This window comes from Hypanus sabinus, chromosome 1 (genome assembly GCF_030144855.1).
Source record: "Hypanus sabinus isolate sHypSab1 chromosome 1, sHypSab1.hap1, whole genome shotgun sequence".
In the NCBI taxonomy this organism is placed as follows: Eukaryota; Metazoa; Chordata; class Chondrichthyes; order Myliobatiformes; family Dasyatidae; genus Hypanus; species Hypanus sabinus.
Genome location: NC_082706.1, coordinates 106,789,311 through 106,814,213, shown reverse-complemented (window position 1 = coordinate 106,814,213; position 24,903 = coordinate 106,789,311). Strand labels below are relative to the sequence as shown.

At 41.2% G+C, this 24,903-nt stretch overlaps 1 protein-coding gene across 15 annotated transcripts in view; it reads left to right on the top strand.

Moving 5' to 3' along the window:
* Positions 1-516: 516 nt before the first annotated feature.
* stard3nl (STARD3 N-terminal like) overlaps positions 517-24,903 on the top strand; it is a 49,258-nt gene continuing 24,871 nt past the window's right edge. For 8 of the 15 annotated variants that reach the window (XR_009512920.1, XR_009512893.1, XR_009512902.1 and 5 more), the window contains exons 1-8: positions 517-653; positions 6,081-6,351; positions 16,682-16,759; positions 16,849-16,926; positions 17,581-17,634; positions 17,737-17,857; positions 18,144-18,242; positions 24,463-24,561. Coding sequence is in view for 5 of the 15 variants with exons in the window: in XM_059973775.1 (XP_059829758.1) it covers positions 6,130-6,351; positions 16,682-16,759; positions 16,849-16,926; positions 17,581-17,634; positions 17,737-17,857; positions 18,144-18,242; positions 24,463-24,503 (693 nt within the window). In the remaining 10 variants the exon portion in view is untranslated. The remainder of the gene's footprint in view (positions 654-6,080; positions 6,352-16,681; positions 16,760-16,848; positions 16,927-17,580; positions 17,635-17,736; positions 17,858-18,143; positions 18,243-24,462; positions 24,562-24,903) is intronic. The other 7 variants (XR_009512926.1, XR_009512927.1, XM_059973775.1 and 4 more) reach the window with 1 other exon arrangement.

The window sequence follows — 24,903 nt, the reverse complement described above, 5'->3', positions numbered from 1 at the left end:
AGGTCAAGTGCTCCTTTCCCTTTCTACTCTGCCCTTCCTTCTACCTTTTCTCCAACAAACTCCTGTTACCTTTCCTTCCCATCCTTCCTTACCTTTACCTTACTCCCTTCAACCATTTCTCTACTGTATTTCCACCTGCCTTTCTCCCTCTCCTTCCCCATCCTCCCCTTTCTGCTCCCACCCACCCATCCATCCACCTTCACCCTCCAATTTCCACTTCTCCCCTTTCCATACTTTCCCCCTCCCTGTGTCACCTCCCACTCCTACCTTCCTCTCCATTCAACTCTCTCCTTCATTCGCCCCACCACTAGCCAATGTCTGTCCCCTCCATCATTTGACCGAGTTCGTCCATGATAACCAAGTAAGTTTAGCTTTGTGAATGGGAAGCGTGTCTGATGAATTTGACTGAGTTATTTGAACAGCTGTTCACCTGGACTGATGAGGGCAGGTTGGTGAAATAATCTTGCAAAGCTTTCGACGAAATTCCACGCAACAACACATTATGCGACCACATTTTTATTTCCACCCCCAGTGCCACACGGCTCTCAAATTCCGCGGAACCAGAATCGAATCATGTGCTCCGCTCGGTTCGTCAGCAATCCCTTCCCCCGAGCAGTAGTTCCGCTGCGTTCAACCCTCCGTCGGGCGTTCAGGTAAGGACAGGCTTAGGCTGTGGTGGGCGGTTGTGGTTGTGCTCTAGGCCGAGGCTCAGTGATAGTGCGCTGAAGGAGCCCGAGAGCAAATTGTTCTGATGCTAGGAGTCTGGTCGCTGAGCTGGGCTGGGCAGAATGGAACGGGCTCTCTCTAGGGCCGCTAGTTTCCCTGACCTGTGCTGTCCTGTACCTGGGAGCTTATCTGGTTCTCGTTCTGCCCTTTGCAGACTTAAAGTGCTAACATATTGCCATGAGTCAAATCTCCCACTTCACCGGCATCTTCACTTTTTCTGCCGGTTTCTGAAAATCGGGCTGTAAACCAGTCTGTATCACAAATTACATTCTCAAACAAAAAAAAACTCTAGTTCTGGTAACTGCCAGAACTTGAGCCAGACTGTCCACGACCATGGTATTTGACTCAGGTGGGTTTGGACCACATATTGGGTTTATTGTTTGGACTACGTATTTCCATCCCTGCCTCATCTTATCCAGTGTCGATTCTCTTACCCATGTGACTGATATGTTCAGGCAATTATTCATACTCATTATTAGTGTGATTCCCTTGCTCTTCTCTTCAAAAATGAGTTTATACTGCTGTGTAACAGGTTTTGTTCGCCGTACTGGCTACAAGTTAAGTACCATCTCATTTTAAAGTTCCCTCTCCTCTAAACTTTCCTTCTCAGGTCTTATAACCTTCCAGGATCTCTCTGTTCCTTTAATTCTAACTCAATGATTTATTTAAACGTTGACAAAGTTTTCTGCATCCTGTGCATTATGCTTTGCAATTTCCTCCCATGTAGTTCATTGTTTAGATGAGTAAAGCGTTTGAGTTGGTTCTAAATGTATTAAGTTAAGAGACCAGTACTGCACACGTATTTCAGATACATTCTTACAGATGCCAAACATTAGAGGCATGACTTTTTTGTATTTGATTCCTTTTGCAGAAAACAAATTCTGACATTTTTCTAATTTATTTATTCTTTTCTGCAATAGCCTTTAATCTGGCGCCATATCAAATATCTTACAGAAAACTATATCACTTGTCTGCTTTTATCAACAGCATATTATTTCTTCCAAGAACTCCATTAAATTAGTCAAGCATAAGTTTTCCCTTCACAAAATGAGTTGCCTGATTAACTTGAATTCTTCTAGATACCCTGCTATAAGTTCTTGATAATTTGTAATACTTTCTGCTAAGTGTTAAGTCAACTGTCTGCAGTGCCCTGCTTCTTCATCTTTTCCATTTTCCAATCTAACATTGAACAATACGTGAATACAACTGAACAAGACTACACCCCCCCGCCCCCCAATGACCGGGTTAAAGAGCCAGCAGAAATGGAGAATGCACTGGAGTCTGGTATTGCTATAAACTAATAGTCTTTATTAGTAAACTACGCAATACCGTACTATAAATGCAAATATATCAAACAGCTTAGCTATGATATATCTGTACTTAAGTGTGGAAATAGGAAAACCAAGCTCCTTCCAGTCTAGGGGTAAGTGGGTACAGTCTTATAATGATATGTAAGAAAGGTCAGTTCAATGCATGAGTGTGGTGAACTATGTGCCTGTCGGGACACGCCCCTGCTGACTGCTCCTGTGGCTCCTCCCACAGGCCCCTGTATAAAGGAGACCTGCGGCCTGACGCTCGGCCTCAGTCTCCAAGACCTTGTATGATAGACACTCACTCCTGGTTCCTTCTTCCAGTCAATAAAAGCCGATATCTCGCCTACGTCTCAGTGTGAGTTATTGATGGTGCATCAATGAGGTTGCTGTTGTTGGTGAGAGAGAGAGAGATTTGTAATCCAAAGGCATTTGTGAGAAGGCAATTATGTCGAAATTCCAAAATAACAATAGCTGTAGGTTTTATCTCCGAAGTTGTTCCACTCCACACACGAAGTATCACCGACAGTGATCTTCAACGAATATCCTTTCAACACAAGTGGTACCACACCCGAATTCAGCTACGGGTCATCCCAAAGTGGTGGCCACAGGATACTCAAACAGAATCCACGTATGGATTATCACCAACAGTAGCTTATCACTGAGGTACCATCTTCAAGTGTTAAAACTTCCAACCCAGGCCAGGATTATCACACACAGGTAGTTTCCACACAAGGGTACCCCAAACACACAATTGTGATAGCCATTTATCCAGTTCCACGACATACGAAATAACTCCGACAGTGATTTGCCACAGGGGTGCCTTTCTTCAGTGAACTACCACACCCAAACAAGGGTAACACACAAGTGGTAATCACAAAGGTTTCCCCTTCACCAGAGAACCCACTCCTGTGGATTAACTACTTGACAGTCACACCTTTGTATTCAAATGGAACTCAAACTCACCCTTATGGCTACAGAGGAGAGAGTCCAAACAGTGACCTTTTTGTCACTAGGTTTCTCCTGTTTCAAACCTTCCTTTCCCCTCTTCTCTTCCTTTAACGTCACCGACTGTGACCATAACCAAGGTGAACATTCTTCTGTGGTAGAGTTATCAACCCAGGCCAGGGTTGGACACACAAATAACTCCCCACTGGGCACACCTTTTCTGCACTGCGAGAACCACTGATCGATTCTCCTGAATGATCCTCCAAAAACCCCACCTTCCTGTGGGTACAACAAAGGTCGTCCAGTGTCCAAAACCATGTCTCTCTGTGTAACAGCAGACCTGGTTTATATCTCCACATGTTGGACACCAGCTGTCCATCAACCTACTCCGTCCTCCTCTTTCTGAAAGAACTTTAACAAGCAGGCAAGTATCCTTGGAAAGGTAAACAACTTGCAGAGAAACCATAACGTCAATCTTTCGAGCCCCCTCCTTCTCCCCCTCCCCTCTCTGTGACAGCTCAAAGTGTCCAAAAGGCAATCTCATTCTCCCGACATTTTAAAGTGATACTCCACAGAAAATATGAACCCTAGGGGTACATAACAAAATCTCTCTCTCTCTCTCTCTCTCTCTCTCTCTCTCTCTCTCTCACACACACACACACACACACACACACACACACACACACACACACACACACACACACACACACACACACACACACAAAACCTACAGCACAATACAGGTCCTTCGGCCCACAAAGCTGTGCCGATTATGTCCTTACCTTACAACTACCTAAGCATACCATAACCCTTTATTTTTCTAAGCTGCATGTACCTATCCAGGAGTCTCTTAAAAGACACTACCGCTTCCACCACCACTGTTGGCAGCCCATTCCAGCAGTCACCACTCTACACATTAAAAAAAATTTACTCTGACATCTCCTCTGTACCTACTTCCAAGCACTTTAAAACTATGCCCTCTTGTGCTGGTCATTTCAGCCCTGGGAAAAAGCCTCTGACTATCCACATGATCAATGCCTCTCATTATCGTGTACACCTCTATCAGGTCACTTCTCATCCTCCATTGCTCCAAGGAGAAAAGGCTGAGTTCACTCAACCTATTCTCATAAGGCATGCTCCCCAATCCAGGCAACATCCTGGTAAATCTCCTCTGCACCCTTTCTATGGTTTCCACATCCTTCCTGTAGTGAGTCGACCAGAACTGAGCACAGTACTCCAAGTGGGGTCTGACCAGGGTCCTATATAGCTGCAACATTACCTCTCGGCTCTTAAACTCAATCCCACGATTGATGCAGGCTAATGCACTGTATGCTTTCTTAATCACAGACTCAATCTGCATAGCAGCTTTGAATGTCCTATGGAATTGGACCCCACGATATTTTGTGTGTGTGTGTGTGTGGTACAGTTCCAGGATTTAGATTATATAACAATGAAAGAATGCCACTAATGGCATTATACTTCCAGATCAGGATATTGTGTAAATGAGAGGAAGCTTACATGAGGAACTGTGAGTATGCTGCTTTGTTCCTGCTCAGATTTGGGTGTTGGAGTAGACTGGTTAGATGACTGAAGCATTCATGGGTGGTACTGAAAACCACTATAGGCACAAGTACAGTAGTTACAATCACAACAAATTAGTTGAGTAAGTTTCGTGTCATAAAAACGAAGCAATAATTAACTGAGGCAATGGTTACAGTCTGTTTCTTGGAATCTGAGATAACCCTTGAAGTAACTGCACTTTTGTTGTGTTTGGTTGACTGTAGATTCACTTCCCCTAGATTAAATGTAGGTTCTGTCTTTAAGCCCTACTGTGTTGCTTTCTGTTTGCTTTGATCCAGAATAAGTCCCCTGAACTATCCCTTGGTGCAATAGTACATCATTATTTTGATGATTATCAGCCCTGCATTTTCTCTTGATACACGTGCATACTGTACTGCTCATTTCTTCTGCTCCCAATATTCCCAGTTCACTGAAATGCAGGTCAGTAATATACATTAAGGAAAAAATATGGTTCTAGTATTGACCCTTGGAGAACATCTCTATACGTTTTTCTATAGTTAAACTATTTTTAGTTTAAAACAGCACCTCTTGTTACAATCCTTGTTACTGCATCTCTATTTACTCTATAGGTTTTTGCTGAGTCCATTATTAGTAAATAATAAAGAAACCTTATACCTGAAGTCCAACATCTGAAACTTTTCCAGTAAGACTATTCTGTTCCCCCTTTGTGAAAAGAATTGGATGCAAAACTTTGTTAGTGTCTTAATTCAGATTCAGCATTAATTCCATGTATATACTCTGCTTCTAATTACCTCGAATGCTTTATTAACCACATGCCCATTACTTTTAAGGATTTTCGCACATATGCTCCCAGATTCCTCTGTCCCTTTAGAACTTTTCCGTTGAAGGGAATGTGATAGGTGTTATTAGCATAAGCTGTATGATATATTAACAAAGAGAAAGTTGGATAGCAAAATTGACACCTATGCTATTTAAAGGTCAGAGACAGTACTTCATTAAAGCAACTACATTTCTCTATTTGTAGGATGAAAATAAAATAATATTTTAGTACCATTTAGTGAAATTAATTACCTTTATGGGAAGCACTGTTCCCCAAAGCTGAAAAACACAGAGTTTTGTTACCGAGCAAGGAGAGAAATTTCGATCCACATCTCTGGCATACTTCAGAAATCAGCTACCAAGGTCCTTATTCTTCTTTCCTTCCTTCCTTTTCTCCTTCAAGACTGTGTCATATTTTTGGCTATCACTATCTTATATGAGGATATTAATTTTTTGTTAATATTCCTGGGAAGTGCCTGTGGTGTTATTCTGCATTAAAAATGATTGTTAAAGCTTAAACCTGACAGAGACCTGAGCTCTGGGAACAGATTATTTACAAGGATAAATGTGGGGGGAATGGGGAAACAGGGTGATTCCGCTGTGCCATGTGATACCCCATATTTACTGTTCACTACCAATGGGTTTCTCGCGTTTGGCTTCATTCAGGACTGACAGTCTTTATGAAATTACTTTCGCTCTGCAATCCTGAGTTCTTGTCTTTCTGTTCTTTTGCAGCTTGTGGTGATGGTGAATGGGTGAATGATCGGTGGCAGGCCTTTGCAATATGAGCAGATTGCCCACTGGCCAGGAAAATGCTGGAGTCAATCGTTTTGGTCACAGTGCCTCCCTCAGTACTGTGCAGTCCAACACTGCGTCCCAAGTTGCGGCTAGGTTAGACCCATACAAATCTAGTAATCGGCTCATTTCTGATGTCAGGAGGACTTTCTGTTTATTTGTTACATTTGACCTTTTATTTGTTGGTTTGCTGTGGATAATCGAATTGAATGTAAGTATTAAACTCTTGTTGATTTGTGTGTCAATGAACAGATTTTAATACAGTGAAACCCTGATTTTACACACCCCAATTTAACACAAATTCAGATTTAACGCGATGAGTCATTGGACTCATCCTTTTCCAGCCTTGTATCCCTTTTGCCAATCAACTTCCCAGCTTCATCACTCCCCCTCCTGTCTTCTCCTATCATTTCAGGTCTCTCCCTCCTCCCCCCCCGCCCCACGCCACTTTCAAATCTCCTACTATCTTCTTCTTACCATTAGTCCTGACACGATCAAGACTAAAAGTCAAACTCAAGTTGCACGAGACCTCGGGATACCACTTCATGGCTGGAAATCTCACAAAGAAAAGTTATGTGCATTGTTTTGCAAAGTTGAAGAAGAGGCAGGCCTAAAAGCCAAACGCCTGAAGGCAGCCAAATATGTCAGCCTCGATGACTCCCTGTACGAGTGGTTCATCCAAGCTCGCTAAGAAGGCCTTCCAATTTCCGGTCCTATTCTTAAAACTCAAGCTGAGAAGTTTGACAAGCAGATCAATGGAGAAACCCCACAGTTCAAAGCTAGCAATGGATGGCTAGACCGGTTTAAACACTGACACGGGATTTCTCAACTGTTAGTGTCAGGAGAAATTCACGCAGCCAACAGTGCCGCCGCCAGCGAATACCCAGCTGAACTAAAAAACTCTCTTAGAAGAAGGTAGCTACGTGGAAGAAAAAGTGTACAACTGTGACGAAACAGGCCTCTGCTACAAGGTGATCCAGACCGTACACTGGCTAGCAAAGATGACACCCACAGACATGAGGGGTTCAAACAACACAAAGATTGAGTGATGTTGTTGTTTTGTGTGAACAAAATTGGAGCACAAGTTAAAACTGCTCATGATTGGCTTATCTCGCTTGCCCCGCTGTTTCTACCATGTCAACATGCAAAATACGGGTCAGGTGGGGCAAAAATAGGGTTGTTTTAGGATGTTAGGTTAGCATTGGGTCAGTTTGAATGCTGATTTTCTTGAATCCTGATTTAGTGTGACCCCACTTTTTCCACACATTTTATGGACCCAAAAGATCGCATTATAACGGGGTTTCCCTGTATCTGTAGATTGTTCAATGGACCTCACGATTTTATTGTAGGGCTACATAGCAGCTGATTGGAAGCCAGGCTTGTGGTTGTTAGCACAGAGGGCAGGACCTCAGCAAAATGGATGTAGTTGTAGACAGGCTTTGGACAGTTGTGGGTGGGCTTCAGGCCAACTGTCTCCTTCATGGTTTCTACACATTCTGCATTTTAAATGTCAGCCGTGATTTGGTCAGAAAGTTGTTTATTGCAAAATCTTACATAAGAACTGCATGATGTGAAAATTTGGCCTACTGAGTTTGCATCATTGTTCTAAAGTAGGGTTTTTCAGCTGGGGTTCCACGAGAGATTGTGATTAAAACTTCGTGCAACGTGCAATAGTAGCACTCGCAGCGGTGGACAGCGACTGAGCAGACCTGTTAGCAATCTCATTAGAGGTTTCTCAGCCCAGTATGGCAATGTGCATTAGGGTCGTGTTTATTCTCAGTTTTTGATGCGAGATGGGGAGGCCATTGATATTTGTTGAGTGCTGTATTGCACAGAGGGAAGGACAGTAGGCTGATAATTGATGAGCGACGTATTACATGGAAGTGGGGGTGGCAGGCTGATGTGAAGTGCGTTTTCTGAGCATTGAACGAACTTGCCCAACTTGGGCCATGACATTAGTCTCTCCATCCCAAATCATCTCCCCCAACTTCACCTTACGCACTGCCGACTTGACTAATGGGAGCGAACAAACTACCAGTGTAGTAGAAAATTGGAGGGAAATTTTCATTTTAAAGACGGCCCAGTGTGGCGATTATGGAAGAGGAGGATTCTAGGCCTAGGCCTGTGGACAATTCTGATAAGGTTAATAATGAAGAATTACAATCTTCTAAGTCATTTCATTGCACTAGTGCAACAATGTGTGTATTTACACAACAAATATACTACAAAAGTACGAACATTAAGTATTTACAAGACAGTAAATACATTCAAATTAAAATATGATTACTACGGTCTATAAAACAGTAAATTTCCTGGGGGGCCCACTGTTCCCAGAAATCTCCCACTGTACCCATTATGACCACAAGCTCCCTCTTCAAGGACAGCTGGGCATGAATGTATTGTTGGAAGAGGGCAAACAGTTGGCCCATGCAGAGCCTTTGACTTTCTGCCACCTAGAGCTGTGAATGGCCATCTTGGTCAGGTCCAGGAGCTAGTCCACCAGTAGCTCCTCTGCATGACCTGACCCTCTCTGTACTGGGTGCCCCATATATAAGGAGCGTGGGCTGAAATGTAATCGGAACCTGAGCAGCCTCCTTTCGGATACTCAAACAAGGGCTGCTACCTCTCTCACTCGATACAGGTGTTGTACACTGACTCCTGGCCAAAGAATGGACAGGTGGATGGAGCGGCAGTGAACCTCTTTGAAAGCCTGTTGAACGATACGGCCTAGGTAACACGTTCCACCCCACTCCCCAGTGTACAGGGTTTCCACTGGGGACCTCCTCCACTGCCAGAAGGTAAAAGGCAAGGAAGTGAAACGTGTGCAAGAGCAGCCTGTATAAAAAATGTTTTGGAGCATCACAGAAGGGCACAGTTGCCATACCCACGAGATGGCTCACGGTATGTGGGACCCTCTTCCCTGTGGTATCCTGAGCCCTGGATTTGGTGAGTACTTTTCTGGCCCATTGGGTGGTACAGGCATATCCCCTCCATTTTCCTGAGTCTCCTCAACACCCACCACTCACACCTCACAGCTAGAGCACAATCCCCCAATAGCACAGGAGTACCCTATTTGGATGAAATTAGACCCCTAACCCTTAACAGTTCTCGGTAAAGGGGAGGCAGTTGCCTCAAAGTAGTGCGGCTGATGCTGTCCACCCAGAGCCACATGCCACCCAGGCAGTGTCCTGGTGGACGGTGCTATCTTAGACGGTGGTCACTGTATAGGTATCTCTGGATGTGCACACACCCTAATGACTGACTGCCCTCTGTGATTGGAAGATTCAGGACTGCAGCAGAGACTTAATGCCTCCTGCTGCCCCAGAAGAAGTTCACCTGCCTCTTCTGGATCCTGGAGACAAAAGCAGTGGACATGACTAAAGTAATCAGCCAGTACCATATTCTTACAATGAAAGCTACTTATCACTGGGTTTTACGTGGACTGGTGATCCGAGTTGTGCTGTTCCATTGTGCCCTGTCTGTGGCAAACATTGTACAAATGCAGCAATATTGAAAAGACACTTAACTACAAATCTCAGCCATGTGACACGTAGAAGTGCTAATTATTTTAAACGACTATTGGAATCTGAAAACAAACAGATTAAAACTTTTGAAAATAAAGCTACAGTTTGTGAAAAGTTTCAGGAAGCAAGTTATTTAGTAGTTTTAAGACTAGTTCACTCGAGAATGTTTAAAAAAACTGTGTGAAAACGTGGACAAGGAGCACACTAATCTCCTGCTATACACAAAAATCCGGTGGCTTAGCAGACAAAGAGTTCTCAATGGGGTGTTTGAGGTGAATTGTAGGAGTACTTTCAAGAAAATAGTAGGATGGATTTTGCTAAGTGCTTTGAAGATGAAGAATGTTTGCAAAAATTAGCCTACTTAACAGATTTTTTTCATCATATGAACCAGTTGAACAAGTCTCTGCAAGGCCCTGGAAAAAATGTTTTGACTTCAAATGACGAGATTTTTGAATTTAAAAGGTAACTCAATCTTTGGAAAAATCATGCTGCAAAAAGAAATCTTGAAATGTTTCCACTGCTGCTTAGGCTTGAGAGTGAGGAAGGATATCAGAAAGTCTTGAGTCCTATTGAAAACCGCCTGGAAGAAATGCAGAACAAAATTGAACAGTATTTTTCCTCTCTTTCAACACAAATGTGTGACTGGGTGAGGTACCCTTTCTCTGAATATTCTGCTCAGCCTGAGAACTTGACATTGAGAGAAGGGGAAGAACTTAGTGAATTGCACTCTGATCATGCACTCAAGATGAGATTTACTGACCCTGCCCCTGGACAAGTTCTGGATTTCTGTGAAAGACGAGTATCCTACCATTCATAGGAAAGCAATGAGCATTTTACTGCAGTTTACAGCTTCTTACATGTGTGAGCAATCTTTTTCTTGTTTAACAAGCATCAAGAGCAAGGATAGAAATGATCTAATTTCAATCTGTGTGTGCTTATATCAAGTTCTACCCAGAATTGAGAAACTTATTACGTTTGCCTTATCAGTTTTTAAAATTTATGTAAGAGGAAGAGTAATTAGCTAAACTTAACTACTTTTTTTTCAAGAAAGGTTGGCTAAAATTCATTCTCTACTCAAAAGAGCATTGACAATTATTTTTGGATCATTATATCTACAACTTCCTGATGACACCTACGTACCATGAGCTGTGGATATAATTTTTATGCAGAGGTTCCCTGAGACCTGAAAATTATTTCAAGGGTTCCTCCAGGGCAAAAAGGTTGAGGAAGGCTGGTCTAGAATATTTTTCTAGTTAAGTTAAATAACAGGAAATGATCTTAATTTCTATATGAAACTTTTCATTGAGGTTTTGGGCTGCTTCCCTTTCCAATCCTAGTTCTATACCATCAGCCACTCTGTTTGCATAGAAAGTGTTAAACGGAATTGTTGTGTGCATTCCTTCTACTGGTATGTGCCTGAAGACTTTCACTCTCATTCACTTTCCCAATGACAGTAATGTTTTTTACCTCCTGTAATCCTTGGGGAGCAACTTTATTCCATTTATCCTCGTCAGAACTCCATATTGTATTTTTAGTTTATCTGTTTTCCTTTATAGTAGTCAGAGGAGCCTTTGTTTTGAACTTTGCAACTATGCTGATGTCTTACTTTTAAACTCCATTTCATAATTTTACATTTCTACCTCCAACCTGAAATACAATGAAACTATCAGGGTAATCGTTATATCAGTATCTGGTTACCTTGTTCTGCCTCAGATGGGAGCCATCATTCATGCATTTGACTTCATCCTAAAAATAGTAGCCTCATGGGAAATCACTGAATAATTCCAGATTCTAAACATCAACCAACTTCTTTTACAAAAAGGTGGCAAGAGCAGATATCTCCAGACTGCTTACATTTAGTATTGCAGTGGGTGATTCAGTGTTTTCTCAGTCCTATAGCAATTGCCATTCTATATTTGATACAGTCAGTAGACTTCTCTGCTTATTCTGTTGGTCTTAATTCCAGAAAAAAAATCCTGCCATTACCTCTGCTGCACAGCAAGATGGTGGAGATTCTGTGTTGATGTCCCAGAGAGCTGGACTTGTTCCAGCATTATTAGTTTTATTTGTTTATCAAATCAATGCTGATTCATTTGACTTTAAATGAACTGAAACTGGGCAAGTTGCTAACATTTACTTCTACTCAGATTAAGATAATCACAGATGAAGTATAATGTACAAAATGTGACCCTTTACACCTTGTAGAGACAGTTTTCAAACCAGTTAAAGTTAGCATGCGGAGCAGTCCTTGTACTAATCTTGTGCTCAGAATGTAAACATACAAGTTCCTCAACCAATTTGGAAGGTAAAGGGGATTAAGGAGGACAGTTATAAACACATTAAGCTATTGGTGATGGAGGACTCTTTAGTCAGGGCACAGACTTTATGATGGTGACTCCCTGGTGCCAGGATCAAAGATGTCTGAGTGGATGTCTTCTAAAAGGGCAGCCAAAGGTTGTAGTCCGTATTGGTACCAATGGCACTATGTTCAAAGAGATTTAAGGAAGTGAGGCAGAAAGTTTAAAAATAGGACTTCTAAGGTTGTAATCCCAGGATTACTCCTTGTGGCATTTCCTAGCAAAGCAAGAGATCTGAATGTGGTATAGTTACATTTGTGGCTGAAGCAGCTGGTGCAGGAGGGAGGGCTTCAAGTACACAGGGCATGGTGGGATCCAGAATGGTAGGTCAGCGAGTGGAAGGTTTGAGGAGAAGGTAGATGTTAGGTCTTGTGAGGCTGAAAGAAAGGACAGACAGCACCAGGTTAATGGTGGAACTGATGGGCTGAAACAAATTTACTGCCATTCAAGGAGTATTATGAGTAAGGCAGATGAGTTTAGATCTTGGATTAGTACATCTGACTATAACATTGTAACCTTACGATGGAATTATAATGTAACCTGAGATGGGCAGGGCTGGCAATTCAATGTTCCATGATTTGGAGATTTTAGACTTGATAAAGAAGCATGTCAAAGAGATGGGGAAATTGCATGAGTGATCAGGGAGAATGTCACAGCTGCACTTAGAGAGGATTCATTAAGTGAGACAATATGGAGAGACCTCAGGAATAAGAAAGGTGCAATCACTGAATTACATTATAGTTTTTCCACTTGCCAGTGGGAGATAAAGGAGCAGACACATAGGCAGATAATGGAAAATGGAAAAGCAACAGGGTTTTTATATTGGGTGATTTTAATTTCAACAATATTGACTATGATCCCTTAGTACCAGAGGCTGAAATGGGGCAGAATTTGTTAGGTGCATCCAGGAAGGTTTCTTGAAATAGTATGCAGATAACCCATCTGTCCACAGTAGTGGAGATGTGATCATGAGCCGAATTCCCAGGAGGCTGAAAATTCCTGCAGCAGCTGGCAATCCATTCCTGCTTGTGTCCAAAGTACTCGTTTGTATGTATAGGTTGTATACAAGACAGGCATTTGAAAGCTGGGCAAGAGAGTATTGTGAAATTGGAGTTTTAGTGGGCGTGCATTTTGGAAAGAGCGATCATATCTCCTTAAGTTTTCAGATAGTTAAGGCTAAGAATAGACCTTGAGGCAGTTTGGGGGGGAAGGATAATTATAACAGCATTAAGCAAGGGCTGGGGATAGTAGTTTGGCAGCAGCTGTTATTGAGCAAGTCCACATGTGACAATATGGGAGCTGTTTGAAGGCAGCTTGTCAGAACACAGGTTGATCATCTTCCTCGAAGAAAAGTAAGGCTGGAAAGGTTTGGAACCTTTGAGAAATTTTGTCGAAAAGGAGAAGAAAGCATGTGTAAGGTTCAGCTCACAGATTGGACAGGGCCTTTGAATAATGTCAAGGAAGCACAAGTGAACTCAGGCGGTATCAGAAGGGCTAAAAGAAGACATGATTTGTCCTTGGTGAGTAGTATTAAAGAGAATCCGAAGGTGTTTCATACATATATTAACATGGGTAGCTGGGGACAGGGTAGGGCCACTCGTAGACAAAGGGAATTTGTGTTAGGAACCAAAGGAAATGGAGAGGTACAAAATTAATATTTTACATCAATATTTGCCTAGGTGTAGGACATGGAGGATATTGAGGTCAGGGAGTGTAATGCAGATATTGTAGGGCATGTTGGTTTCAAGAAGGTGGTGGTGGTCGGTCTTTTGAACAACATAAGGGTCTTTTAATAGGCTTTTAGATCGGTACATGGAGCTTAGTAAAATAGTAAGCCTAGTAATTTCTAAGGTAGGGATATATTCAGCACAACTTTGTGGGCCGAAGGGCCTGTATTGTGCTGTAGGTTTTCTATGTTAAGGTGAATAAGTCTCCTGGGGCATAAGGGATCTGTCCTAATATACAGAGAGGCCATGGGAGTTTGCTGGGGCCTTGATAGACCTTTGTAGCCTTTAGCTACAGCAAGGCCCCAGAAGACTAATAAATAGGCACAGAGTCATACAGGTTGGAAATAGGTCCTTTAACTCAACTCTTCAATGCTAACTGTGTGACCCACTGAGCCAATGTTACTTCTTTATTTAAGAAGGAATTTATAGACTGGTGAGCCTTAGATCAGTTGTAAGACAATATTGGAGAAGATTCTTAGGGGTAAAAATAATGGAGAATATTCTGAGGGGCGACTACGGTATTTATGGTGTAAATAGCATCTCTTTGCTAGGATGGAAATATCAAATACCAGAGGGTAAAACTTCACAGTGAAAGTGAATGGAGGTTTATAGACCATGTGCTGGCAGATGGGATTAGTTTGGATTGGCATCGTAGGCTGAAGGACCTGTTCCCTTGCTGTACCATTCTAATGTGTTGTTAAATGTAAGGTTACCTGGCAGCCTAGAATTAAGCATGTAAAGGATAAGCAGGAAAAACAAGAAAATGATTAATGCTAAAAAAAATTAAACAGTTGAGGCAAAATCTGCGGAGAAAGAAACAGTACTTTGTTTTTTTTTCTGGAGTTCAGAAGAATAAAAAATGATTGAGTCATACAAGATTTTGAGGAAATGACCTGGGAGATGCAGAGAGATTTCTGGGGGATCTAGAAATGATGGGGACAAAGTCTCGGCATCAGAGTAAACCATTTAGGATGAGAAATTTCTCTTTGCAGTAGATTGTGAATCTTCTGAATCATCTTCGCCTATTCGAGTTTGAGAGAGAGATTTTGGATACTAAGTAATCAGAAAATACAAATATCGGGAAGTACTAAATGAACAGAAAATCTTCCAAATAGTGGATATGGCCCAGTCCATCACAGGTAAAGCTCTCCCCGTCACCGAGCACATTTACACGGAGCATTGTCACAGGAGAACAGGGACCCTCACCACTCACAGCTGCTATCAGGAAGGTGGTTCAGGAGCCTCGGGACTCACCACCAGGTTCAGCAGCAGTTATTACCCTCAACAATCTGGCTCTTTTGCACATTGGCTGAATGCCCAGTTAGTCCAGTTTTTCATTGGTTCTGTTGTGGTTATTATTCTATTTTGAATCTATTGCATATGCTCACTGGAATATGAATCCTGGGGTTGCATGAACTGTGAGGATGGAAGGCAGTGACATTGGGGGTCACAGGGTGCCTGGACAAAATGGGATCTTCCCAAGCGCAAGATCACTTGGGCAGAGCTTTGGAGACTGGAACCCTTCTGAATTTCCCTCCTTGGTCCCTACACCATTCTAGTTGCACATATGGTGGCTGAGAGAGGAGCCTAACTGCAAGCTTTGTGGTCCGTGGGGCTCACTGGAACACACTGTCAGGACAGTAAAGGTGGTGCCATGACAAGATCCTGCTGCCTGTTGCTGATACACTGGAGCAGGAGAGGTGTAAAAAGAGACCAACCGGCAAAGAGGCAAACAGGGTAGTCATCTTCATCAAGGAGAGGGCCAGGCCAGTCATATCAAAGAGGCATAAATCCAATCTGCTGCAAACTACTAAATCATGGGAGATGAGGTTCGATATGAGGAGGAATCTGCTGTTCCCGGAGGTGGTGGAAACCACAATTCGACCAGACATCATACTGTGGTCCACCGAAGATAAGAAAACCCCACCCTGGAGGAGCTCACAGTACCATGAGAGGAAGGTCCTGAAGTACAGGGACAAAGGATGACAGATGTAACTATTCCCCATGGAGATCAGCTGTAGAGGGTCAGTTTGGAGGATGCTGTCTGCACAGGGTCTTGATGAAAAGATCAAAGACCAAGCAGCTCTCAGAATGGGAGAGGAAGCAGAAAGGGCCTCTTGCTGAATATAGAGTAGGGGAGTGGAGTTGAGCTGGAAGTCAGGAGCAGATAGGCAGTGACTTGGCCACCACTGCTGAACTGCCAACTGGAGTGTCTAGAGGTTAAGAGTTGGGCACCACCTGCCAAAGGCCACAGTTACCTCATCAGGTAACTGAAGAGAGCATCCTGGTGTATGATGCAAGCAAGTGGAGACGTGTACTTTGATAATAAATTTACTTTGAATGAACAGAGCCATGATATTATAGAATAGTAGAGTAAGCTTGGGGCCATATAATCTAATTCTTCCTTTGTTTTTGTTGAGGTATTTAATTTACTGAAGATTTTTTTAAAAATTGGACAATGTGTTTGTGAAGAATCCTGAAATATAGGCAAGGGGATCATTCAACTCATCACATCAATGCAAATCTTCTGAAAGAGTTGGGCACATTTCTACACTTTCCCCAAAATCCTTTTAAAGTTAAAAATGTTTAAAATATTAGTTCACTGAAAGTGTGTCTGGAGCATAGTAACCTTGAATTTTGAAGTTAGTGCCAGTATTCTTCATGTATTCCAATCAGAGTAGGTTAGCAATGTGAACAGCATTTGATACAAAGCTCTAGTTCAAGCTTTCAGCAATATTGTGCCAATGTGCCATTAAAAGTGGCGCACTTCAGAACTCACAAACAGAATACATTTTATTACACCAATTATTAATAAGTTGGGCTTTCCTTGAGTTGTTTTTTTCCCGTGTATCTGAACTTGTTAAAAATAATTGCCAGCCTGGTTTCAATGTCAACTACTGCCAAACTGATTCAATTATCTGTTTGTTTTCTAGGTAGATGGTGGCATAATTTGTAGTTTAAACAATGAGGTCATTCACTATGATTTCCACAGTTCTTACTTTGATATTTTTGTGAGTAGATTTTCTCATTCTCGTGAAAGCTTTTAATAATATATTTTAAACCTGGAGCAATCTTTATCTACTTCTCTTTATCTTTGCAGTTGCTGGCAGTGTTCCGATTCCTTATGTTAGTTTTTGCGTACGCCCTCTGCAGGTTACAACACTGGTGGGTAATTGCGGTGAGTGTTCTTGCCTCTTGTAATAGGAAAGTGTCTGGACATCTATTAAATGTGGACCAGAAACTCAACTCTTCAAATCAGGAAAGTAGATATTTTTACAAGTGTGTAATCTGAATATGAGGCTATGGCCCTTCATTGTAGGGAGCATTTCTCTTCTGCTTTGCTTTTTACCATCTGACCTGTTTCCACAACCTATGAACTCACTCTCAAGAACCCTCAATATTTCTTGTTTTTTTTTGTCTTTGCACAGTTTGTTGTCTTGTGCACATTGGTTATTTGTCCATCTTGTGTGCAGTCTTTCATTGATTCTTTTGTGTTTCTTTTTATTTACTGTGAGTGCCCACAAGGAAATGAATCCCAGAATTGTATATCGTGACATGTATTTACTTTAATGTAAATCCATTACTTAGGTAATTATAGACTTTGCTTCCAGACTCCTAATGAGTATAATGATCTGTTGGATTATCACTTTGTTTCCCTGCTGCATAGACTATTGAGCAGCATGGACATGCTGGAAACAGTCAGGGTGTTAGCATTGGTAATTACCTTTTGCTGTAAGCATGCTGGGTTGAAAGGATATTTGGATTAAGTGCAGAAATGTTTGAGCTCCCATAGCTTCGTGCTCTATTGTGACTGGGAATACTTCTGTTCTAGATTACAACAGCCGTTACCAGTGCCTTTCTAATTGCAAAGGTTATCATTTCTAAGGTATGTAGCAACCATACAACAAGCCTCTTTAGAAGAGATCTGTACTGAAACTGCCGCCTTTAACTAGTTTCTTTAACTTGAACATATCTATTTTCACTTTAGCTTTTGGTAAAAGGATCAGCCTTTGCCTATTTGCTGCCAATAATCTCCTTCATACTTGCCTGGATTGAGACCTGGTTCCTGGATTTTAAAGTTTTGCCACAAGAGGCAAAGGATGAAAACAGTTAGTACATTTTCTCCATTTACTTCTAAACTACCCCTGTAAGTCCTGATAACTGAAGATCCCCAGTACTAAATTTTACATTACCTTTACAATATTACCAATGTGACTATTTGTTTTGCCTGTTCTTATGAATTCTATTGTTGCTGAATTATTTTTGAATTAGCAATGTATTTAGACAGGACTGTACCTCCTGGGTTAGTAAGCCAAGTTACAACTTCCAAGGTCATGATTATAAATGTAGTTATTCTGCCAGTCCATCATCTCAATTCAGTTTGTTCTGTTCCAGGAGTCTTTACTGTATCTGATGTATCAGAACATGCACCTCTCATCCTACCTGGCCCCCTCTCAGATGGCCAGTTTTATTCTCCGCCGGAATCTGTTGTGGGTGAGTTTTGATGAAGGATAGAACATAGAACAGTACAGTGCAGTACAGACCCTTTAGCCCACAATATTGTGCTGCCCTTTTAACCTACTCCAAGATCAAACTAACATTACCCTTCCCATAGCACTCCATTTTTCTTTCATCCAAGAGTCTCTTAGATGTTCCTCATATATCTGCATCTATCACCACCCCTGTCAGCACGTTCCACACACCCAAGTTTGTTTGTATGTGGGGATAAAAAAAACACTATCGCTGACAAGCCCCTGTGCTTTCCAACAATCCCCTTAAAATGATACCCTCTCACATTAGCCATTTCAGCCCTGGGGGTAAAAGCACTGGTTCTTCACTCAATGCCTCTGATCGCCTTATACACTTCTATCAAGTTACCTCTCCTTAGCCGCTCAACCTTTCCTCATAAGACATACTCTCTGCACCCTCTCTAAAGCTTTCACTACCTTCCTATAGTGAGGCAACCAGAAATGGACATAATACTCAAAGTGTAGTCTTACCAGTTTTATAGAGCTGCAATATTACCTTGAGGTTTTTGAACTCAATCCCATGAATAATGAAAGCCAACACAACATTTGCTTTCTTAACCATCCTATCAACTTGTGTGGCAATTTTGAGGATTCTATGGATTGGAACTTAAGATTCCTCTGTTCCTCCATACTGTAAAGAATCCTGCCATTAACCCATACTGTGCCTTCAAGTTCAACCTTCCAAAGTATCACTTTGCACTTTTCTGGATTTAACTCCATCTGCCACTTTTCTTCCCAGCTCTGCACACTATCAATGTCTAGTTGTAACCTACAGCATTCCACACTATCCACAACACCAACCTTTTTGTCATTAACAGGCTTACTACACATCTTTCCATTTCCTCATCCAAGCAATTCGTAAAAATCACAGGGCAGGTTGTTCGTGTCTAATTGTGTTTGGCTTTATAGGCTAATAATGGTATGTTTATGGCAACTATTCCACAAATTGTGTTTTACTGTTCATTAATTGCATTAAGAATATCAAGATTTGATTAAATTCTGCCCAAGTATGTATTGATAATTGAAGTGTACACCTACATGAATCAACCTTCATTAATGTTACTGGCATGGAGCAAAAGACATAAGCTGTTGATAAGCCAGTTGTTCCAGTGGCAGTGCACGTGGTAACAACTAGAGACGTACAGCAGAAGCAGTCATGTCCTTTACCCATGCACTCTTCTCACATGTTTCTCACATTGTCTCAATGCCAAAGTGATACTTTCTCCAGAAATTGCACTGTCACTCCCGTCAGCAGACATACAATTCATGCCCTTCACTGTAATGGTTTTTGTCACTGCTGCTGTATATTTTACAGAACATAGGATGTTTTCTTGTCATGGTCACAGAGCCATAGAAAAGTACAACACAGAAAACAGGCCCTTTGGCCCATCTAGTCCATGCCAATCCATTTAAACTGCCTACTCTCACTGATCTGCACCAGGACCATAGCCCTTTATACCTTTACCATCCATGTACCTATCCAAACGTTTCTTAAACTTTGAAATTGAGCTTGAAAGCACCGCTTATGCTGGTAGCATGTTCCACACTCTCAAGACCCTCTGAGTGGAGATATTTCCCTTAAACTTTTCACCTTTTACCCTTAATCCATGACCTCTAGTTAGAGTCCTACCCAACTTCAGTGGAAAAATCCTGCTTGCATTTACCCTCTCTACTCTCCTTATAATTTTGTATACTTCCATCAAATCTCTCCTCCATCTTCTACATTCCAAAAGTTCTAACGGATTCAATCTTTCCTTATAATTTATGAACTCCAGTCCTGGCAACATCCTTGTAAATCTTCTCTGTACTCTTTTAACCTTCTTTGCATCTTTCCTGTGGGTAGGTGACCAAAACTGCACACAATATTCCAGATTAAGCCTCAACAGCGTTGTACACAACTTCAAGATAACACCCCAACTTTTGTACCCAAAACATTGATTTATGAAGGCCAATGTGCCAAAAGCTTTCTCTATGACCCTATCTATGTGTGATGCCACTTTCAATGAATTATGGACCTGCATTCGCAGCTCCTTTTGCTGTAAAGCACTACTCTATTTGGTTCTTCCAAAGTGTAGCACCTCACACTTGTCTGCATTAAATTCCATATACCGTTTTCAACCCATTTTTCTAGTTGGCCCAGATTCTGCTGCAAGCTTTGATAGTCTTCCTTGCTATCCACTGCACCCTTGCTCCCCCGCGATTTTGGTGTCATCTGTAAAGTTGCTGAACAAGTTTACCACATTATCATCCAGATCATTGACGGAGATGACAAACAGCAAAGTACCCAGCACCGATCCGTGCGGCATATTACTAGTCTCAGACCTCCAGTCAGAAAGGCAGCCATCTACTACCACTCTCTGGCTTCTCCCACAAAGCCAATGTCTAATCCAATTTACTACCTCATCTGGAACGCTGAGTGACTGAACCTTCTTGACCAACCTCCCATGTGGGATCTTGTCAAGTGTCTTGCTAAAGTCCATGTAGACAACATCCACTGCCTTGTCTTCATCAACATTTCCAGTAACTTCTTCAAAAAACTCTAAGATTTGTTAGACACCACCTACCACACACAAAGCCATGTCAACTATCTCTAATCAGTCCATATCTATCCAAATACTCATATATTTGATCCCTCAGAATAACTTCCAGCAACTTTCCCACTAATGATGTCAGGCTCACTGACCTACCATTTTCTGGTTTATCTTTAGAGTGTTTCTTGAACAGTGGAACAATGTTCATTACCTAATCTGTCAATGAGGATGATTTAAATACCTCTGCTAGGATCCCTACATTTTCTGCACTTGCCTCCCATGGGATCCAAGGGAACACCTTGTCAGGCTTTTGCCTCAAGGCAGCAAACACCATCTCCTCTGTAATCTGTACAGCGTACATGAAGTCGATGCTCCTTTACCTCTCATTTATAGACTGTATGTCTATCTCCTGAGTAAATACAGACGCAAAAATTCATTTAAGATCTCCCCCTTCTTTTTTGGCTCCACATGTGGATTACGATTCTGATCTTCAGAGGACCAATTTTGTCCCTTATGATCCTTTTGCTCTTGACACACCTGTAAAATCCCTTGGGATTCTTCTTCAACTTGTCTGCTAGGGCAGAGTCATGCCCTCTTTTAGCCATCCTGATTTCTTTCTTAAGTGTTCACTTGCATTTCTTATACTCCATAAGCACCTTATTTGTTCCTACCTGCCTATATCTATTATGTACCTCTTTTTCTCCATTAACCAGGGCCTCAATATCTCTTGAAAACCCAAGGTTCCCTAAACCTGTTACCTTTACCTTTTACTCAGATGGGCACATGTTAGCTTTGTACCCTCTAAATTTCACTTTTGAAGGCCTCCCACTTTCTAGGTACACCTTTGCCATAAGACAGCCCATCCCAATCCACACTTATCTGATCCTTTCTGATACCATCAAAATTGGCTTTTCTCCCATTTAGAATCTCAACTCGTGGACTGGACAGCAGGTCTTTTTCCATACTTACTTTGAAACTAATGGCATTATGACCACTAGATGCATAGTGTTCCCCTACAGTAACTTCTGTCACCTGCTCTATCCCATTCCCTATTGTCCACTCTCTAGTTGGGACTTCTTTGCACTGATTAAGGGAAGTTTCCTGAACACATTTGATAAATTCTATCCTTTTACAGTAGGGTAGTCCCAGTCAATGTGTTAAAGATGTGTGTATAAAGTTTTTTTTTATAGTTATAGAATAACAGTGGGATTATTAGTGGTTACAAATATGATCATGTTTAACCACTTCTGAAATCTAAATGGGGGATGCTGCAAATTGAATAATTGTGTTTTTGGGTTGATTTTGGCTGCTGTATCGTCAGCGATCTCTCGCTACCTGTTGGCCTAAAGAGCACATATTCAATGAATGAGCCAGAATAACCATCTTATACATAAATATCCAATTTATATTTTTATTAGTATAACTTGTATTCTGGACCAATAGCAGAAAATAGCAATCTATCATTTCCCTAATTAACAAAAGTTTGTTGAGCTGTTTCCTGAGATTTGTATTTATCACTGCAATTTTGATCTTAAAGTAGTGTTGAAGTTTATTTTGTAAGTGCTTGTTGTATCTTTAAAACATATGGTGCATCAGTTAAAATTTACATTTCTGCTTTCTAGTATGCTCATTAAGAGTGGGTTCAGTTCTTGCTGCCATAAGGGAAGTTGCTGCTGATTCTCAATATGATTGTCACATTTTAAACAGCTGTTCTACAGTGACTGGCCCTTCAGCATATTTGTGCTGATATCTGTTAGATTCCTGATCTTAATAGTAGTAGTAGCTGATGAGGTTTGATTTTTGAAAAGGATCAATTGCCTCCCTGAGTTAGACTGGTAGTGTTAAGTAGACAGATTAATGGTGTCTGAAGGATATATTTACATTGGCATTTGATCTTCTGAGAATTGTTGCAACTAGATAGGACTCCAGTCTGTTTACCACATTCCCTACCTTGCAAATATTTCATACAGAAAAGGGTTGAAACTTGCATTGACTCCTTTGTGGTACTGATTCTCTGATACCGGAGCTAGTTTCCCATAGTAGCTCATTTCTATAGAGTTGTGGTTAAACCACAGCAAGTGTTTCCCATATGCTGTGGCTCTTGACTGTTGTCTGGGTAAAGGTTTCAGTGTTACAGGTGTTGAGTACAAGGAGATATACCGTTTCGAGACAGACCACAGTTACTTCACCAAGTTTGAAGCCAGATGTACTAACTTTTCTCTTTCTTTTTCTCTCACTCTTCCTCCTCTTTCTGCTCCCACCATTTCTGTTCCTCCCACTTTTTGCCCCGCTCCTCCTTCTGCCCTTATGCCTTCTATCCTGCCAATACAGCATTAAAAATCTGGCAGTAAAGATACAAATGTTTAATTTATGGCATGGAAATTTAAAAAAAATTAAAAAACCTATTTTTCTCTGGCAACCCCTTCTGCCGTGTTCCTTCAAGTCAGTAGAAACATTTGAAAGGCTGCTAGGGGGCAGTAGATCTACAGAGATATGTTCTGCACTTTGCTGCAGGAAGACTGCTGAGGTAATTGGTAGATACAGCTAGATTGCTGTTTCCTGTGTCGAAATTCTAAAAGCTTAGATTTGAGATATTTTACTAGAAAAATTTAAGTTGATTTTGGTGGAATATTATAGCATAGGAGACCATTTGTGCCTGTTCCTTGATTATTCTGCTCAATTAGTCTTAGTTGCCTGCTGTTTCCCCATACTTCATGGATTTATCCATTTGTCAGCAGAAAATTGAGTCCACTTCAGCTAAGATTGCAGACAGCACAGTTCGGATAACTAAAACTTGAGTAATTTGATTACTGAACCTTCTGTCACTGGAAACATTTCCTTATTTACTCAAAGACTCTGAACATTGAAGCTCTGTTAAAATTTGTCTCTGAACATTTTGCTTTAAGGAACATCCCGATTTTTTTCCTTATTCTCCATGTTATCAAAGACCCACATTTCTGACCCCATTCTAATAAAAGTCTCCTACAGTCTCACTTAGTTTCTAACAATCTTCTTAATGTCTGGAATTTGCCATAATACTTCATTTGGAGCTCAAACAGTGTTTTTATACAGATTTAGCATAGATTTGCTTTTGTTCAATCTATAAACCAATGCCTTTTTAAAATCATTCCTTAAATTCTAGGCCAGTCAGTGGTGAGGAAACATGTATGTAATGATCTGAGATACAAAAACAATTCACACTGTTTAAGTATTGGCTAATAAATAAAAAGAAACTGAGATCTGTTTAAAAGTAGCTTAGTTTGCATTAGCTTTAGAATTCTTTGCTTGGAGAACTTTGATTAAAGGTAGACAATCTTATGTTGGGTACAACAGTAAAATAAAAACCTGGACTGATGATTTGGGGGATGTTCATCTTGCATCACAGTAGCCATGGAAAATTTTGAAAAAATCTGGGATAACATGTTAGTATTGATTACCTTAACGCTATTGAATTGTCATTTAAAAAAAAACTCTGCTATTGTTTATGGAAGGGAACTTGCTGTTTTATCCAATCTGACTCCAGACACAGACTTGAATGGTAACTGTACTGAAGCTAGCTTTCAGCTGCATGAGTACTGATGGCCAGAATGCAACTTCCTATGCCATGTGTTCCTATGATCAGGAAGCTGACAATAAACTGTTCTTTATTTGTAGATTCTGAAGAAGGAAATGATACCGAGTATCCAGCACATTAGCAGGTGTGGAAAATGGTGCATCAGTTGACTCCTGTTTGTTTTGCTCAACTTCTAGCCCGTGAGTGATAAAGTGACTAAGAGCTGCATGGTTTCATTATTCAGGGAGATGGACACTTTTCCTGAAACATTCTTCACTTCTGTCTTGGGATGGAATTGATGGGGGCTCTTACTTTTAAGTTCTCTTTGTTGCATCCCACCCCACTGCTGTTCTTTCCTTTGCCCTTCTATCTTTTTCTACACCTGCCTGACTTACTGTATTCAAGTATAATACTTTGAATCCGCATCCAAGGCTCTAAGCATTTATTTCCTTGGAACAAGTATGGTGGACATTTTTGGTGACTGAAGCCCATAATACCACAAATGTGGAAATATGAAACTAAAATAAAAAATGCCGATAGAC